At 49.0% G+C, this 15956-nt stretch overlaps 8 protein-coding genes across 10 annotated transcripts; 3 read left to right on the plus strand and 5 right to left on the minus strand.

The window, feature by feature from the left end:
- Positions 1 to 1377, plus strand: FVEG_04810 (hypothetical protein). The gene is made up of 2 exons (XM_018892713.1): positions 1 to 834; positions 883 to 1377. Exons 1-2 carry the CDS (start codon positions 112 to 114, stop codon positions 1255 to 1257), a joined length of 1098 nt encoding a protein of 365 aa, XP_018749449.1. The 5' UTR covers positions 1 to 111; the 3' UTR covers positions 1258 to 1377.
- Positions 1045 to 3531, minus strand: FVEG_04811 (guanosine-diphosphatase). 2 transcript variants are annotated; one of them, XM_018892715.1, is made up of 3 exons: positions 3030 to 3531; positions 1613 to 2960; positions 1045 to 1560 (listed from the first exon to the last, which is right to left on the minus strand). In XM_018892715.1, the coding sequence occupies exons 1-3, from the start codon at positions 3259 to 3261 to the stop codon at positions 1503 to 1505; spliced, it is 1638 nt and encodes a 545-aa protein (XP_018749451.1). In that variant the 5' UTR covers positions 3262 to 3531; the 3' UTR covers positions 1045 to 1502. The 2 variants fall into 2 exon arrangements, with proteins under 2 accessions (XP_018749451.1, XP_018749450.1); XM_018892714.1 differs by having other exon boundaries at positions 3015 to 3531.
- Positions 3532 to 4058: 527 nt separating this feature from the next.
- FVEG_04812 (hypothetical protein) lies at positions 4059 to 6119 on the plus strand. Its single transcript, XM_018892716.1, has 2 exons — positions 4059 to 4505; positions 4553 to 6119. The coding sequence occupies exons 1-2, from the start codon at positions 4233 to 4235 to the stop codon at positions 6002 to 6004; spliced, it is 1725 nt and encodes a 574-aa protein (XP_018749452.1). The 5' UTR covers positions 4059 to 4232; the 3' UTR covers positions 6005 to 6119.
- Positions 6120 to 6467: 348 nt separating this feature from the next.
- Positions 6468 to 8636, minus strand: FVEG_15546 (hypothetical protein; the record flags this gene model as incomplete). The annotated part of the gene is made up of 1 exon (XM_018904685.1): positions 6468 to 8636. One exon carries the CDS (start codon positions 8634 to 8636, stop codon positions 6468 to 6470), a length of 2169 nt encoding a protein of 722 aa, XP_018749453.1.
- A 278-nt stretch (positions 8637 to 8914) lies between these two features.
- FVEG_04813 (hypothetical protein) lies at positions 8915 to 9516 on the minus strand (the record flags this gene model as incomplete). The annotated part of the gene is made up of 3 exons (XM_018892717.1): positions 8915 to 9039; positions 9108 to 9325; positions 9380 to 9516. 3 exons carry the CDS (start codon positions 9514 to 9516, stop codon positions 8915 to 8917), a joined length of 480 nt encoding a protein of 159 aa, XP_018749454.1.
- Positions 9517 to 9880: 364 nt separating this feature from the next.
- On the minus strand, positions 9881 to 12568 carry FVEG_04814 (hypothetical protein). Of its 2 annotated transcripts, XM_018892719.1 has the most exons (3): positions 12209 to 12568; positions 10817 to 12154; positions 10510 to 10755 (listed from the first exon to the last, which is right to left on the minus strand). In XM_018892719.1, the coding sequence occupies exons 1-2, from the start codon at positions 12333 to 12335 to the stop codon at positions 11967 to 11969; spliced, it is 315 nt and encodes a 104-aa protein (XP_018749456.1). In that variant the 5' UTR covers positions 12336 to 12568; the 3' UTR covers positions 10510 to 10755; positions 10817 to 11966. The 2 variants fall into 2 exon arrangements, with proteins under 2 accessions (XP_018749455.1, XP_018749456.1); XM_018892718.1 differs by having other exon boundaries at positions 9881 to 12154.
- FVEG_04815 (hypothetical protein) lies at positions 11335 to 14140 on the plus strand. The gene has a single exon (XM_018892720.1). The coding sequence runs from the start codon at positions 12645 to 12647 to the stop codon at positions 13911 to 13913; it is 1269 nt and encodes a 422-aa protein (XP_018749457.1). The 5' UTR covers positions 11335 to 12644; the 3' UTR covers positions 13914 to 14140.
- On the minus strand, positions 14129 to 15748 carry FVEG_04816 (hypothetical protein; the record flags this gene model as incomplete). The annotated part of the gene is made up of 1 exon (XM_018892721.1): positions 14129 to 15748. One exon carries the CDS (start codon positions 15746 to 15748, stop codon positions 14129 to 14131), a length of 1620 nt encoding a protein of 539 aa, XP_018749458.1.
- Positions 15749 to 15956: the final 208 nt, after the last annotated feature.

Below are 15956 nucleotides of genomic sequence, written 5' to 3' on the forward strand. Positions count from 1 at the left end.
GCTTCCGAGAACTACCTTAGCTTTCATAAGAACGTTCTAGTAGGGATCAACCTTCATTATCAGGTACGCAAAGCCTCATGGACGTGCCAGCGAGGTTGAGACGGCTGAATTATGGCGGATGATGGCCTACTCGACAAGGTCCACGCTCTGAGTGATCTCGAGCTGGCCTTACTCCTTTGTCTAATTAGTCGCGAACACTGTCTTGTCAGCACACCATCCGATGCCATCGACGACTTGATTCAGGAGCTACAGCTTGTAGCTACAAAGACATTCGGCCTCACTTGGGTCGTGATCGATTGCACTCCCTCCACGACGCTCGAAGACTTGGCCTCTGCTCTTCTTCTAGGCAATGCGGCTTCTCCATCTAGTCACTCTCCGACAGCATCGCGCCATCCCGACTCATACTTTACGTCGAGGCCATCAACGTCGCATCCGCGCACGCCCCTCAGTCCTCTAACCCCCAGTGGTGCGTTTACGTCTCGAATTGCCAACGTGGTTTTCGCAAAGAATCTCGATCGAGCACCACAAGCTGTACAGATCCAGGCGCTGGAACTTCTACGTACCCGTCGTATCTTTACACGAACTTCTGTTCAGACAGCTCCGAAACAATTCGTCTTTATTCCGGTCCTAGAGGCAACTAGTGGAGGCGAAGCTCGTGTGACGGCGCACCTAAATGATTTCTTATATATAGCCTATTGGCATAATCCCGAAGATGGGTTCGTGAATTTGGAGGAGGCAGATGGTGGCAATGATGCCGATACTGCCTCTACGGGTAGTGTCGTGAAAAGGGGTCCTGGAGAAACCAGCTCAGATCCACCCCTGATTGTCGAAAGCGTAGGTTGCCCTGATTCGCTTTCTGTCCAGCCGTTGACTGTATTATAGGATATCAGTTATCTTGGTACACTCAGTAAAGAGGCACAAGTAGATGTCGAAATCATCCGCTACCAGATGAACATCATCTCATTCCTTCGAATGCACCGAGCTGTTGCCGGGGGTATCAGTCCTACAGCCACAAAACACTTTGGTCAACTCATGCGTTGTTTAGCTGCTTTGCATCGTCTAGACTTTGTAACACCAGCTCTAGTTGGCCTCGCTGCCCGCAAGGTGTACTTACACCGAGTACAGCTGACTCCTCCTGAAAAGGAGAGGAGCATGCAATGGGGGAGTAGACTTGAAGCAGTAGAAGCCCTATTAGAAGATATCGGTCCCGAGGATGTGATTGAAGATGTTTTGGGCATGGTGACCGCGCCGGTCTAAGGTCGCTACCTTGTATTAATTAATTCTATAATATGCTACACGCCGTGGCAAGTCGAGGACTCCAGTTCCCCCATGAAGCCACCCATGACGTGCAATCTCGTTCATCTTTTGTTCATGCTGCCGTTGGTCCGTAGCGTGATTTTGCCATATCCCAATGTCATTGCCGTTCCAAAAGAATCGGCCTAGTAGTAAAAGCAAAAGCCAACATGCATCTCCTTTCAACGCCAAATATCCTATGGTATAACTTAAGCAATCTGGTTGACCTTGCAAGACCAGCCAGAGCCACCAGCAAGAAGAGGCAAACTGGGAAATCGTTAGTAAGGGACAAGAAATAGACGAGATCGTAGAAACTTACCTAGCACCAAGGCACCAGCCGAGCTCGTTGCCCTTGATCTTCTTGGCAATCTTAACCTCGCGGTCAATGGGCATTTCGTATCCACTGTGGAGGAGGGCCATCATGAAGTTGAGGTCCAGGCACCACTCAGGTCGGCCATCCAACTCGGCCATAGCATCAGGGATGGTGGTGAAAACATCCCAACCAGACTTGCCCATGCAGACAGTCTGGGTAAGATCGTGCATCTCGCGAAGAGTGAACGAGTCGGGCATACCGAGGGGCTTGGTGCGGTCGAAGAAGTAGGAGAAGATGTAGACATCCTCCTTGGTGAAGGTCTTGGAAAGCAGGGGCTGGTGAATGCCGTTGAACGAGCAGGGAGCGAGCTTGCACTCCTCATCCTTGTTGAGAATCTTCTCAGCGAGGTTTCGGCACTGAGCGGGAGCAGGCTGCGAGGGACCAACAAAGGTAACCTCAACAGGCTCCTCACTGCCTTCAAGAGTAACTTCAACAGTCTTGTTCATGCCTGGGGCAATGCAGGGGTTAACAATGGGTTGCTTGACCCAGGCCTTGTCGGTATTCTTAGACTCGATATCCTTGATGAGAGCACCGTGGATGGCCTTGCGGGCAGCCATAAGACCATAGCCCAAGTGAGAGTGTTGGTAGAGCTCGAAGTGACGACCGCCGAAGTCGAGATCGTACTTGTGGTCACCCTCAGCAAGCTTCTCGGGCATTCCACCGTGAGCAGCGCCCTTGAAAGTGGGCTCGAAAACGATCTGAGTAGAACCACCGCCAAGATCAAAGACAGCGGCAGTCTCGCTCTTATCGGGACCGCCAATCTTGCCGAGAAGGTAGTTAGTAGTGATCCAAGCATAAACGCCCTCGAGAGAACCGTCCATGATAACGACGCCTTCGTTCTCCTTGTCAACGACAGGGAAAGGGTAATCCTGCTCGAGGTGTCGTCGGACTTCGGCAAGAATAGCATCGGAAGCTTCCTTGCCAATCATTCGAAGACCAGCGGTGGCCTTTACAGCGACGGGAGTGCAGCCCTTGAGGGCGTTGGGAACAGTATCCATAGCGACCTTCATGAGGGGATCGAGACTCTTGGCAGCGGCCACAGGGTCGCCGTTATACTTGCTGAGGCCACCGACATCCTTCTCGGTCATCTTGAACTCCTCGTGCTCAAGCTCGGGGGTATCACCACAGTTGTTGAACTTGTATACGTGGATTCGCGAACCAGTGCTGCCGGCATCGATCATGAGAACATACTGGACAATGGGCTTGTCCTTGGAGTAAGACTTTGTGCATCGATCGGTACCGTAGGAAGAATCTGAGGGGGACTGGCCATTGTTGCCCTGCGCAGGGTGAGTGACTGCATCTTGTTAGCACAATGCGATTCGGACTCTCGATCGACAGCTGCTACTACCTCCACTAGGCGTACCTTCGTGATACACTTCAACACCCTTGGGGGAGACAAAGTAGAAGAGGGTAACAATCGCAAAAACGATGGCGGCAGTCTTAATCCACCTCGTCCGCTGGGACTGTGTCATCCAAGACTCCTTCATCCTGCCAATAATGCCTTGCCTCTTGGGCTTAAACTTGTATCGGTCTGGTTTCTCGTGAGGGTCGAAGACGGGGAACTTTGATGAGGGCGGCGATGTGGGTGTTCTCATGAGCGCGGGTCTCGCGAGAAGGGGAGATAAGATTGTGGTGTCGGGGGCTGTCTATTTAAAGAAGGGACTGGACTCGGTCGACCATCGGATAAGTCTAGGTAGGGAGGGAGGGGATGGTTGGTTCACTTCGAAACGAGGGTTGGGTTGGGTTGGGAGGAGCGTGGCGAAAAAAAGGAATAAATTAAAAGGGATGGGATGGACGAGACGAGATTTTGGTTGTTGGCTGTTGACAAGCTGGCTCTCTCTCTCTCTCTCTTTCAGTTGCAGACCGATAGGCTAACACGGGATAACTACAGTGAGAAAGGGGGGGCAAAGATAGTTTTCGTGAGAGACGGAAATGGTTTGGTTTGCGTGGTACAGCCAATCTGCATGCTTAAAAATCGAGGTTCCACACGCACCTCCACGGCCATAGCGATAGTGCCCGTCCAGCTGGCGCATCTGTCAGGGGCTTGGAACCTTGGAGACATGCGAAAAGCCCCTGAAATCCCAGGGAAGAGAACGAAACGCTAATTTTAGATGCCCCACCAATGATCAATATGCGACTTTCGATGTCATCAAGTTTGAACATTATTGAGAAATGCATGAGAAGACAGTTATAACTTCTCTAGTATTCAATACTCGAACTGTTCTGGCTCGATCTGTTATCTTCTGGCTATGCCATTCTCTAGAATAGAGACTCAACTGCGCCTTTTTTCTAGGTAGAAACTCTCTCTCCGTCAGCGCCTTTAGAATGTTCCAGTTTCAAGTGAGGTCGACGCAATGTTGCCTGCCTATAGCGCGTCTTTCATACTTGCACTTCAATCCCTAGAATCCTCAAACTCGGCCTGCTCAACTTAATAACCACAACCTTCACACCCGAGACTCTGCCTAAACCTTCTTAAAGTCATAAATACCTGTCGTAAATAAATCTTTACGATCCTTAATCAGCCAAGAAAACCAACCACATTCCTCTCACCTCCAAGAGACAAAAGATGGACGTCCAACTCTTTGTCTATGACCTCTCACGAGGCCTGGCACGCCAAATGTCCATGGGTCTTCTGGGCTTTCAGCTCGATGCCATCTATCACACCTCTATAGAACTCAACGGCAAAGAGTATGTCTATGACGGAGGCATTATCGCAATCAGACCAGGCTCATCACACCTTGGACAGCCCTTGGAGAAAATCCATCTCGGCACAACGAATCTGCCTATGGATGTAATAGAAGAGTTTCTCGACTCTCTACGGCCGATCTTTACACTAGAGGTAATGTCCTTGCTACTTGTTTTGCTTACTTGTCTAACAATTCACAGGCCTATGACCTCTTTCATCACAACTGTAATAATTTCAGCGATTCATTCGCAAACTTTCTATTAGGAAAGGGTATTCCGGAGCACATTGTCAAGATGCCACAGGCTGTTCTTGACTCGCCGATGGGCCGTATGCTTCTTCCTCAGCTTACTCAAGGGATTAATGCCGGGAGACAGAATGGCTCTATCCTCGGACTTCAGCAGAGCGCTCAGACGCCAAGTGCTCCAAAACATGGCGTCAAGGTTGTTTCCAATTCTGCTGAGTTTGATCGTTTGATGAACGGGGCAAAGAATTCATGTGCGGTCGTCTTCTTTACCTCAGCGACATGCCCACCTTGCAAGGTCCTCTACCCAATTTATGACGAACTTGCGGAAGAAGTTGGGGAGAAAGCCACACTGATCAAGATCGACATTGCGCAGCCCCAAGCCCACGAAATTGGAAGCCGGCATTCCATCAGAGCGACACCAACCATCGTGACATTTCTGCGTGGTGAGGAGGAAAATAGGTGGTCAGGGGCTGATCCAGCTGCTCTTCGAGGAAATGTCCAGCTCCTAGTGCAAATGGCGCATCCTGTTCATCCTCATGAGAGACTCCGGCTACCGACCTTTGCTAATTCTAATGCGAAGCCTGTTCTCTACGCAAAGGTCCCTCCGCTGGACAAACTCCTGGTTAAGATGGGAGACGAAGTTGCTGGGAAACCAGAGGTACAAGCTCTCAAGAAATACCTTGAGGATCAGGCGAAGGATGGTCCTTCAAGTGCAGTCGTTCCTGAGATGAATCACCTGTCGAGCCTTGTCAGGGATTCGGTCCCGACACTTCCCATTGACATTCTTTTCACTATCGTTGACTTATTCAGATGCGCTCTTTCGGATCCTAGAGTCAGTGGATACTTTGCTGAAGAAAAGAACCATGAGACAGTCCGGACCGTGCTGGACTTCGTCAATCAACAGTCAGAGTGCCCTTATGCCCTTCGCCTGGTCACGCTCCAGATGGCCTGCAACTTCTTCTCGACACCCCTATTTTCTGACGAAATTATGCGAGACAACTCGTTACGTGCTTCGGTCATTCTTCTCATCTCTTCGAGCTTCCTTGACGAGAGCCACAACAACGTGCGGGTTGCTGGTTCTTCCCTCCTCTTCAACTTGTCCGTGGCAAATCGCCGGGCAAGACAAGAGTCAAAACCTACTCTTTCAGGAGATGACGAGATAGAGCTTGCAGCGTCGGTAGTCGAGGCTATAGCCTTGGAAGAAAAGTCAGCAGAGGCGTTGCATGGAATGCTTCTCGCCTTGGGTCACTTGGTTTACGGTACGCCTCTTGATGGCGATCTCCCGGATCTGCTTCAGACAGTTGGTGCAGGAGACAATATCCTTGGCAAAAAGTCCAAATTCCCAGATGAAAAGCTCATATCAGAAGTCGGAAAAGAGTTGTTGGGTAAGGGGCTTAGGAAACCATAGATCACTGGGAATGATATTCTTCCGTTCCTAGTCCATGCTTTTACAATGATACCGCACTTAGCTAGAACTATACTCGAGTATGGAGCGCGACATCTTACTCAATCCCTTTTTGTGGATTTTAATTGTACGATATCGTGTGACTGCGACAGGCTGGCTTGCATTCACTGACTAACAAGCTAAATGTGACCGGAGACCATATCCCAGCGGCTTTCTTTGAGCCAGGCTATAGCACCGAGTCCAAACCCCCTCTGGTTGTTCCCGCCACCAGCCAATACAGGCCGGTTGTTTGGACTATACCGACTTAGATCGTGCTCCCGGTAGAGATGGGCTATGTCAACTCTTCCCCCAACTAGAGCTCGGTCATGTCGCAGCTCGAACGTGTTGGACTTCTCCTCATTGATACCTGTTATATGTTTAAGAAGTAAAACAACGAGGTTGAAATGCCCATTGGCTTCTGCAGCTTTCAAGGCATCTTCCAATTCGCCTGCGTGGTTTTGCGACTCATACCAAATGCGACAGCCAATCCCTTCAGCAAGGAGATATTCAGCAACGTCGAGATGGCCTTCCTGACATGCAACTTTAAGGCTGCGCCACCGATGTTTGCTGTGTCAAGGTGAATGTCTACACCGGCTCTTACCAATATCCTGACCCTCTCCAAAAGCCCTTTTTTCGCTGCAAGGACAAGGGTCTTTCCTCGACTAACCTCTGTGAGGAGATTCAAAGTGACCATCTGTTGAACAACTTCGCATGGCACGTTCGTCGGAACTGCACAACTGGCCAACGATTCCCGATCGTGCCAGCTTAGACCTCCTAAGTTTCTCACTCTTAGGTGAAGTATAAACTGAAAAAGGTCGTAACTGAAGTCATTTCGGCAAACTGAAGCCTCAATGGGAGAGAACTGACATTTCGTCCCTTTGTGCAGTTTAGCTCCATACTGCAAAAGCAGCTCAATCATGGCGATGTCACTCCAGTAACAAGCAGCTGCTAGCGGAGTCCATAATTGTACGTCGTTTTCGTCTTCTTCTTCATAACGAAGATGCGGCACGCTTGACTCGCTCCATTTGTGCTGTAGTAATCGAGTACAACTGTTGGGATTGCCTCGAGCTTCCAAGAGAAGGTTGGCCATCTCGTGCGAGCCTCGAAATATTGCAGCAAGCAATGGGCTGTCTCTGTCCTCTTGGTCTACCAAAGCGCCCTTGCGTAAGAGAAAAGCACACATTTCAGGATCTTGACCATAGGCGGCGTGGTAAAGGGCAGAGCAGACACCTCGGCTGTCGTTGACGTCTGCTCCAGCATGAAGAACTGTCTGCACAGTCCCTATACTGCCACTTATGACAGCCGCTTGGAGAACGGTCGTGTCATTTCCACTCTGGTAATCGTCGACTCGGGCGCCCATTTGCAAAAGCTGCTCGACGAGTTCTTGGCTTCCTGAAATCGCTGCAGCCTGTAGGCAAGTGAGTCCTCTTACTGCAGGTTGAGCATGAATGTCGCCTCCACGCCGAACTAGCAATCTGAGCAGACTATTGTTGCCGTTGAGTGACGCTGTTTGTAGAGCTGGTAAGATCGGGTAAGAGCATGGTGTCTTGTTCACGTCAAACCAATCTTCTGTGAGTGCATCGGCGAGGACACAGTCATTGATCTCTATTGCAGCCTGTAGTGCCGTGCCATCCAGATGCCAATCACGCGCAAATGAATATATGTTCACTGCTGATTGTGAGAGTGCTTCCAGGATCTCGCATATCTTGCCACAATCCACCGCTCCAGGAAATTGCGGAAGCACGTCTTTGATGGACCTGGCAACTCCCCACCATCTTAGCATGTATAAGTAGACGGTATTCCATTGGGAAATTGGACATAGTCTAGGGTTTTCCCCTTTATGATGATTAGCCATGGGGCCATCAGCTGTAGCCCCGGCATCCACAGGACAACGAGCCATATCGAAGTTTCCATGTCCCCTTGCGAACATGAGTGGCGAGATTAGTGCAATTGAGATACCATCAAGCATGTGGCCGTTCCCTGCAACACAGCTATTGGGTAATAATAGGTCTCTGGCATCGTCACAAACCAAGTTCGGGTCTGCCCCAGCTCCCAACAGCAGGGTGACCATATCTAGATCATTTCTGATAGCTGCTTGCTGAAGAGGGGTAAACCACATTCTGCCTGCGAATTTCACTGGAGCACCAGCCTCTAGCAGTAGCTTTGCAGATGCCGTAGTTCTAGCATAAAGAAGAATAGAATGTGAGATCGACATGCGACGGATGTCCGCGCCAGATTCCAAAAGACTTCTCACAATCCTGTCACCATTGTTTAATTTCAATGCCTGCCTTATGGGTAATTCGCCGTCAAAGGATAATCTGGTAGCGTTGGCCCCATTCTTTAACAATAGATCAACCATGGGGCCATCGATATTGTTAATAGCCACTGCGAGTGCCCTGTCCAAATATCGTGAAGAAAAGTTAGGGCCATGAGCAGTGTGCAAAAGCAATTTTAGTAGTTCCAGATCACCTACCCCGACAGCGCTGGGGAGGAGGTATCTGGAAGCGGTTTGGACGGTTAGTCCACCAAGGGCAATGGCGTCCTTGATGAGCCGGAGATAGTTATTGTCGATGGCCCATTTCAACAATATGTGCATGCATTCTACGCTGACTAACTTGTTTGAGCAAGCGTAAAATATCCATTGCAGTAGCAAAGAGTCGCAGTCCTCTAGTACAGGGTGTCGCTGGTTTTTGAAATCGAGGCAAGGCTGTCGCCAGGTGTGATATTAAGATGGGTACTTCGGTGAACTTTTGCTCATCCGAGGACATGAATTTCATGATCTTGCCAAGATTTTCTTGATTGTTCTGGCTTTTAGATCTTGCTAAACCTATAGCAGCGCTCGTAAAAACTGCTGTGTATTAGTTTGGACGCAATTCATTGTGTGAGGTAGTGTTGCGTACCAGTCTCTTCAGCAAGCTTCCAGAACTTGAACCACGGCGTCGAGTATGGCATGACGCCAGGGCCTTCCTTGGGGGTGTGAATCTCGATTGTGGTGAGGTCTTCGCAGGGACGAATTCCTCGACAAGGTATCAGCTTCGAGGTCAAGTTCCTGTAGAAGAGAACTCACTCTGGCACTTGGGCCCAAAGTCCCAGGGCCCAACGTATCTCCCTAAGGCCTTGCTGAGTTTCTTTTCCGAAACTGTTTTGCCATTCAGAACAATTTCAGTCTTTTTCCCGTTCTGCTCTTTTCGCCTTTGTATCTGTGAGCTCGTATATACCCATTCCTCCTTAGTCGTGTACTTTTTGAACTTCCATCTGGCAAGCCGACGAATGATCTGATGACGCCTTGAATATGTTAGATTTGATGTAAAGTTGCGTGAGGTGTTCTAGGGAACCTACGATGCTGCAAATCCATACTGGTCCCGCAAAACCTCGGAAACTTTCTCGGGGCTGTTGTCTTCCTCAATATACAAGGTCCGAATAACGCTCTTGTGTCGCTCCCAGATCGCTTCTGAGATTTTAGGTGCTCGAGACATTGTGATTGCATGCGATAGTCAGATAGAGCGGAAAATAATTCTAAATAGAGAGAAACATAATGGAGAGTCAACTCAGACCCAGCTGGGTATTTAGAGTAGGTAGTTGTAGTTGATTCATATATCTGATGTGCCATAACCTCCACACACGCACCGACCTTACCTTTTCAGGTTGTCTATTGCGACTGCGCTCGACTCACGGCAGTAGGCTAATCGTGCGGCAGTGCGCATTGCATATTCAGGCGACGAGGCGGTCATTCAGTGACTTGTGCCACCCAACAACATATACGGTATTGTACCTGGGCTGTCATGGGTGGTCACTGGAGCGCAGGACCTGATTGGATATGGCCAAATTTTGCAAAATTGCTGCACATTTGCCTACTTACCTAACTTCAAATGAGACATTATAACCGGCCGCTGGACTCGCTATTCGTTTGCTGAGGCCAAATTTTGCAAAATGTATCGCCATTACCTTAGTCGACCCCAACGGTATATGTAAGCGCTGCAGGTGGGCAAGTGAGTTTGCTATGCTACGCCCTGCCCTCAATTTCTTTAACCCAAACATTCCCCCATGTCCTTGCTCCCAATAAGATTTCCCATTGCTTGAGAAAGTCGATGCCAACCCACTCTATCAGCTTAGAGTTGGATCCCTGCAGAACAGCAAAGGTTGAGGTGTAAATGCCACCGTATGTATGGACGAGACCAAATTTTGCATCTCAGTTGAGCCTGGATCGGCAAGATGGGTTGTAGATGACCGATTGAGTCGAAAACAATGTTCGTGCTCGTGCAGTTTGAAGCTAGGACATGACATCTTTTATCCTGCCTCAGTACCTGGTTCTTCTCCAGGGACCTGAGCTGATCCGTCCTGTACGGAGCGATAGATGTTGTTGTTCATGTCTTTGAGTAGTGCTGCCCCTGCACAGCCTTGTCTGCCGCAAGGACTCACTACGTCTCACCTTCACTTTAAAAAGCCAGCATTCCACTCACCATGGTAAAGGCTATCTCTTGAGCTCTACTTCAGCTCACTCTTTTCTTCTTGAAATCCTGACCTCAAGTTCAAGTATCTGCAACCCTTCCCCGATGGCCTTGTCCGCGGAAGCCACCATCTCCATTGTTGGTGCTCCCATCAACCTCCCAACATGTGTCTTGGTGTTTTACCATATGTGGTCGAGACGGAACAAATCAGGGCAATACATGAACCCTGCAGGTATGTCTGTATCTCATAATATTGTAAACTTCTAACTGGAGAATGTCATTTTTTTAGATGTCGAGCGGAGCCATGAAATATTCGAACGTACACTACCTTACCCTGATGATCAACCTCGACTTCCAAACCACCACTACCCTAGTCCACGGGTTCCATACTCAATTCCATCTCGCTATCGAACGCTTTGCAGGTCACAGCAAGATTCTCAACTGTACTTTGAGTCCCTCTGAGAAGGTTGACAATGTCGAAGTGTGGATGTTAGTCATGATGGAATTGCGTAATGGTGCTTGATCATGTATAATAGAAATAGAACATAAATATTTTACTCTTTCACAAAGCAGTCACAGAATATCTGAGCTGGGAAGCTCAGAGAGTGGTGACTTTGGCTTATTTAGACGTATGTTGCCTGTATCAATGTCCCGAGTACTATCAAGATTGCAGTTGATGTTTAATATAGGGTCATCGCTTGCCCAGATCATGTTCCAACCACCTACCCGCCGCTGAAATTTGGTGGAGAGAGTGCTGACTAACCAAAACGGCAGCCCCACTCAGAAAATCTTGGGGTATATAAACTCGCACTTTTCCCGATCTCTTTTGTTTTTGCTCCTTAGATCAAAAAGCATTTTTTTAATGTTTTCTGAGCCGCCACGACCTTCACCCGACCTCTGGGTCACCTCTCACGGTGTCGCGTTGCCTTTCCCATTGCGGGAAACGCTCAGTAGATTATAACCCTTGGATATAGGAAATTCTCCGTCAGGTCGTTGTTTCGCAACGATGTCTGTAGGCGGTGTAATGCCAAGAAGGGGGGACATTCCATCCTGAAAAGGATTCTGTAGTAAACTTCGCGCTGCTGATATCAAGCTGTGTGACAACATGTAAATGCGTGCTGCTCATGCGGATTTGGCAGATGTTTGCTGTCAAATTTCTGCATCGTGAACTTGACGTCGCTACGCAAGGTTTGGCTGGTTTCGAGATGCGGCTATTGAGCCCGTGCCTCGACCTCGTCCATCCATGCAGACCAATCCTTAAGCGAGCTTTGTCTTCTTGTAAAGATTAAGCTCATGAGGCTCAAGACCGTTATTGGATCATGTTCCTAGCGTCCATATCCAATACACCGTCACAAGCCGCACTGCACTCGCTGCACGTCAAGTTTGACTTCAAGACATGTGAATCATGAATTCATCACGTTGTTGGCAAACGCCCTATTATACAGCGCCAATATCCCCCAAAGCCTTGAAGAACCCCATCACTCATCATTGGGAGAATCGCCCAGAATTCCATCGACGCCCTGACTTCTATGCTGATCCCTTACAAAGTCTTCGATTTTGTCATCGTGATGCGGTCGCTCTGGTGGTCCTGGTGGCTTGTCTTCCTCCTTGGACGGGCTTTGACGAGCAGGCAGGATCTTGGCTGCAGCTGGGACATATTCTGTGACTGCAACAAGTCAGCAACCTAGTTATGATATGTAGAGAGTTTGGTAGAGCATACTCTTCTCGACAACAGGATTGGGTTTCTGGTTCTCCAGATCACGGGTGCTATCCGCAGCCTTGTCCAGCTGCTCCTTGAAGCTCTCGTCTTGGACGTTGTTGTTCTGACCCGATTCTTGAGAAGCCATTTTTGTTTCGTTTCAGGCGGATTGTGTTTCCTGTTGAAGGATGACGCTCCGATTAAGATCTAGATGAGAGAAGGATGCATGTAAATATTGTGTATCCCTACTCCATTTCCTTGTTCTTCCACCTTTATTATCCCCGGCATTGGCATACGCAATGGCGCAAATCCTCAATGCACCCCTGTGAAACCTTACATTAGTCCATTCTTTCAGCTGTTGTCGACCTCTATAAAGTGACGTCAAGTTGCAGTTGGAGGGGTCGTTCCGATAAGGCCCGATAACGATTCAAAAGTCTATCTTATCGGACCGTTCTGAATGGATGGGCTGATGATCACCCAACAATTATCACTTTTGTTTGTTCCGCTAATAATTAAAAGAGGTATTTTATCAGGAACAAAAACTTTGACGCCCTCTCTTTTTCCTATAGGTGCTATTTTCAACCTCGATCCTCTTGAAAGTACAGCAAAAATGGCGCCAATTCCTATCACTATCGTTACAGGGTTTTTGGGTTCAGGTAAAACGACACTGATTCTGAACCTGATCCCTCAACTTCGCGCCCAGAACCCAGACTATAAGCTCGCACTTCTCAAGAACGAATTCGGCGATCTTGCGGTCGACTCACAACTCGCCGCCAACTCTGCCATTTCGGGTGTCCAGGAACTCCTCAACGGCTGCATCTGCTGTAACCTCGTCGGTCAACTCGGCCCCGCGCTCGAAGAACTAGAAAAGACCGTCACACCCGATCGAATCGTTGTTGAAACCAGCGGCTCGGCTTTCCCCGCGACCCTCGCTCTCGAAGTCAACCGTCTTGCGCGTGAGTCCGGCAAGTACATCCTCGACGGTGTCATCAGCGTCATTGACGTCGAGAACTGGAAGGGTTATGAGGACACTAGCTACACGGCGCGCATTCAGGCGCGCTACACCGACCTCATTGTCTTCAACAAGTGGGAAAATGTCAGCATGCTGCGATACGACGAGTGTCTCGACCGAGTCGGCGATCTGGAAGTTGACGTTGCCAAGGTCAAGAGCGACAAGGGCAAAGTGTCGATGGACTTGATCTTTGGTGTGGATGGTGGTTTGGCGAAGGAGTTGACAGAGGCAGATGTTGAAAAGACCAATGGCCACAGTCACGACAATTCCAACAGCACAACAAACGGCCATTCTCATAACCACCAAAGCGAAGTCGAGGTTTTGTCAGTTGTCCTGAAAGCTGATCCTTCAGCACGAGTTTCGACAGAAAAGCTCATTGCCTTCCTCTCCTCCGCCCCCAAAGACGAAGCCTACCGTATCAAGGCTCTTGTCTCACTCTCATCAACGCCCACAAACTCCGATCCCGATATTCCTCCACCAGAGCCAAGCACCTCCGGTCGATATATCCTCAACTGGGCATTTGGCCGCTGGACGTTCACACCCATTGCGGAATCGCTGCAGGAGCATGACTCGAGCAGTGATGTTACACTACGCATGACGATAATTTTTGCGCGATATGAGAGCAACAAGTGGAATAAGAGAATTGAAGCTGGTGGGTTGATAGAATTAGAGGGTGGAGATTCAAGCGATTTGACTGTTACAAAAATTCTATAAATTAGAATATAGACTTAAAAGTTGAGATGGATGAGATGAAAGAAGATGTCACGAAGAGATGAAAGAGATGGTTATGAAAATATAGACTCATGATTGAATTGAAAGAACGCTTGCCGCTATTTGACCAGGATATAGAAAAACAAACCCGCTACCTGATATTTTGAATACATACATGATACAATCTTTTTTTTTTACAGGCAATCTCCTGTAAAACTTTATATCCACCCAGGACCTGGATTGACAGGACTCGGGACAAAGTTCGCACCTGGCGCTGGCCCATTAATGACTTTGTCGTCACTGAAGTTCTGCTCATCAAAGTAATAATCCGCCCAGTCATCTTCGTAAACGTCAGCAGCCTCGGGAGTCTTGGACTTGATCATCCATGGATCATCGAATGAGGGACTATCATCGGCCTTGGGCCTTGATTCAACCTCTTCCTGGAAGCGCTTGAACACTTCAGGTGTTAAGAGGGCCGACATTGGGGTTGGAGGGACTGAAGGGCCCGTGGCTACTGTCTTGACGGTCTCAGCTGGACTGCTGCAATGCGATGTTGGCGAAGCTGGCGGTGACAGTGAATTCGCTTCGGGATCCGAGGTGAGAGAAGGGGAGGGGCGATGAAGCCTGGCGATACCGTCGAGAGACTGAGGAATCAGAGGGGGAGGACGGTTGTACTTCTTGACAGTTGGTTTGTGATGAAGTCGAGAGAAGTTGGGACTGATCTCGACCGGCGTGGCTGTGATGGAGTCATTCTCACAGCTTGAACAAGTCCCAGACGTCTCAGCGATTCCATTGTGACATACGCGACACATTGGGTCCGAAACGCTGTCTTGTCGAACATGGACTTGTGTAGAAGATGCGTGAACGGGATGGGAGTTGAGGGCATCTGCCGTTGGCTTGGAAGGCCGTCGCACAACGACTGTGTGAACAGACTGCTTGCGCTTCTGAGAATCTTGTGATGATCTGCAAATAGCGACCATTTGAACTGATTGTTTTCGCCTGGACCATCCTGAAGCTGAAGCATCGCTTAGTCGTGGTGATGGGATTGGTGAGACGCCAGGCGTAACGTGGTTGTCTACTCGTTCGAGTTTGATGGTCTTGGCTTCGCTGATGACTGCAGAGGGCGAGGGCTCTCTTGCAATATTTAAATCATCAACAACCAAGAGACTTTTTCGAATGGCCACAGAAGCTTGGGGAACCTGGGGTGAGTTTTGTGGTTTTGCTGTTGCTGTAGACTCAACTGTGTCGACCTTTTCTAGCGGACATGGCTCCTCTTCAGCGGGTGTAAGTGGCCCGAAGGCAGATCGGAATTGTCCATTAAACGGTCCAAAAGTTAATCGCGACGGTTGCTGTGCTCGAGGATGCCCTAGTCGTGGTTGCTCTGAAGGTGCCTGTATTACTCGAGGCTGCTCAATCTGTGGTTGAATTGTGCGAGGTTGTTCTGTCGGTGGTTGCGGTTGTGGCTGTACTATTCGAGATAACTCATGTTGAGGCGGTCTCAATGGTGAGAGCTCTTCTTGCGCCGGTTCTCGCACAGGAGATAATTGTTTGTGATGCTGAACCTCATGCCGTCGATGTATTTGCTCCACGAAAGAAGCCTTTCTCATATTAATAAGGGACTTTTTACACTCTTCGTCACTGGGAATATCGGCCTCAGTGATCCTCCTCGTAGGTCGGTCTGGATAGTGCAACATGGTGAAATCTTTACTGGTTGAAGAGGTTGTTTTCGCGACAGACTCTGAAGCTCTTCTAAATCCCCGGAAACTCAGGTTTCGGGGCGAGAGCTGGTCCCGCCAGCTGCTCATCTTATCGTCGTTATTGGAAGTCCAAGAAGGCATCGTGAAGAGGTTGGCTTGGTGAAGAAGAGATAGAATAGCCTGACTCGGAGCACAATGTCTCACAGGCCAGGAAAGAGAATTCCCAGAAAACCTGATTTTAGCAGAATGGTAATCCCAGCCCCAGCCTCCGTTATAAGGAATGTCTCTTGGGGTCCCCTTTTTTTGACAGAGCTGAGTGGTGTTAGGCTGTTTGACTGGAATGTAAGTG

The sequence above is a fragment of the Fusarium verticillioides genome, chromosome 4 (genome assembly GCF_000149555.1).
Source record: "Fusarium verticillioides 7600 chromosome 4, whole genome shotgun sequence".
NCBI classification, from domain to species: Eukaryota; Fungi; Ascomycota; class Sordariomycetes; order Hypocreales; family Nectriaceae; genus Fusarium; species Fusarium verticillioides.

Coding starts and splice junctions, on each gene's coding strand:
- FVEG_04812 (XM_018892716.1), top strand. CDS start 4,233: ATGGACGTCCAACTCTTTGTCTATGACCTCTCACGAGGCCTGGCACGC. Junction 4,506..4,552: donor GGCCGATCTTTACACTAGAG/GTAATGTCCTTG, acceptor AACAATTCACAG/GCCTATGACCTCTTTCATCA.
- FVEG_04815 (XM_018892720.1), top strand. CDS start 12,645: ATGGATGGGCTGATGATCACCCAACAATTATCACTTTTGTTTGTTCCG.
- FVEG_04811 (XM_018892714.1), bottom strand. CDS start 3,261: ATGAGAACACCCACATCGCCGCCCTCATCAAAGTTCCCCGTCTTCGAC. Junction 2,961..3,014: donor CGAAGGTACGCCTAGTGGAG/GTAGTAGCAGCT, acceptor AACAAGATGCAG/TCACTCACCCTGCGCAGGGC. Junction 1,561..1,612: donor GGCTGGTGCCTTGGTGCTAG/GTAAGTTTCTAC, acceptor ACGATTTCCCAG/TTTGCCTCTTCTTGCTGGTG.
- FVEG_04814 (XM_018892718.1), bottom strand. CDS start 12,335: ATGGCTTCTCAAGAATCGGGTCAGAACAACAACGTCCAAGACGAGAGC. Junction 12,155..12,208: donor CAATCCTGTTGTCGAGAAGA/GTATGCTCTACC, acceptor GACTTGTTGCAG/TCACAGAATATGTCCCAGCT.
- FVEG_04810 (XM_018892713.1), top strand. CDS start 112: ATGGCGGATGATGGCCTACTCGACAAGGTCCACGCTCTGAGTGATCTC. Junction 835..882: donor CACCCCTGATTGTCGAAAGC/GTAGGTTGCCCT, acceptor ACTGTATTATAG/GATATCAGTTATCTTGGTAC.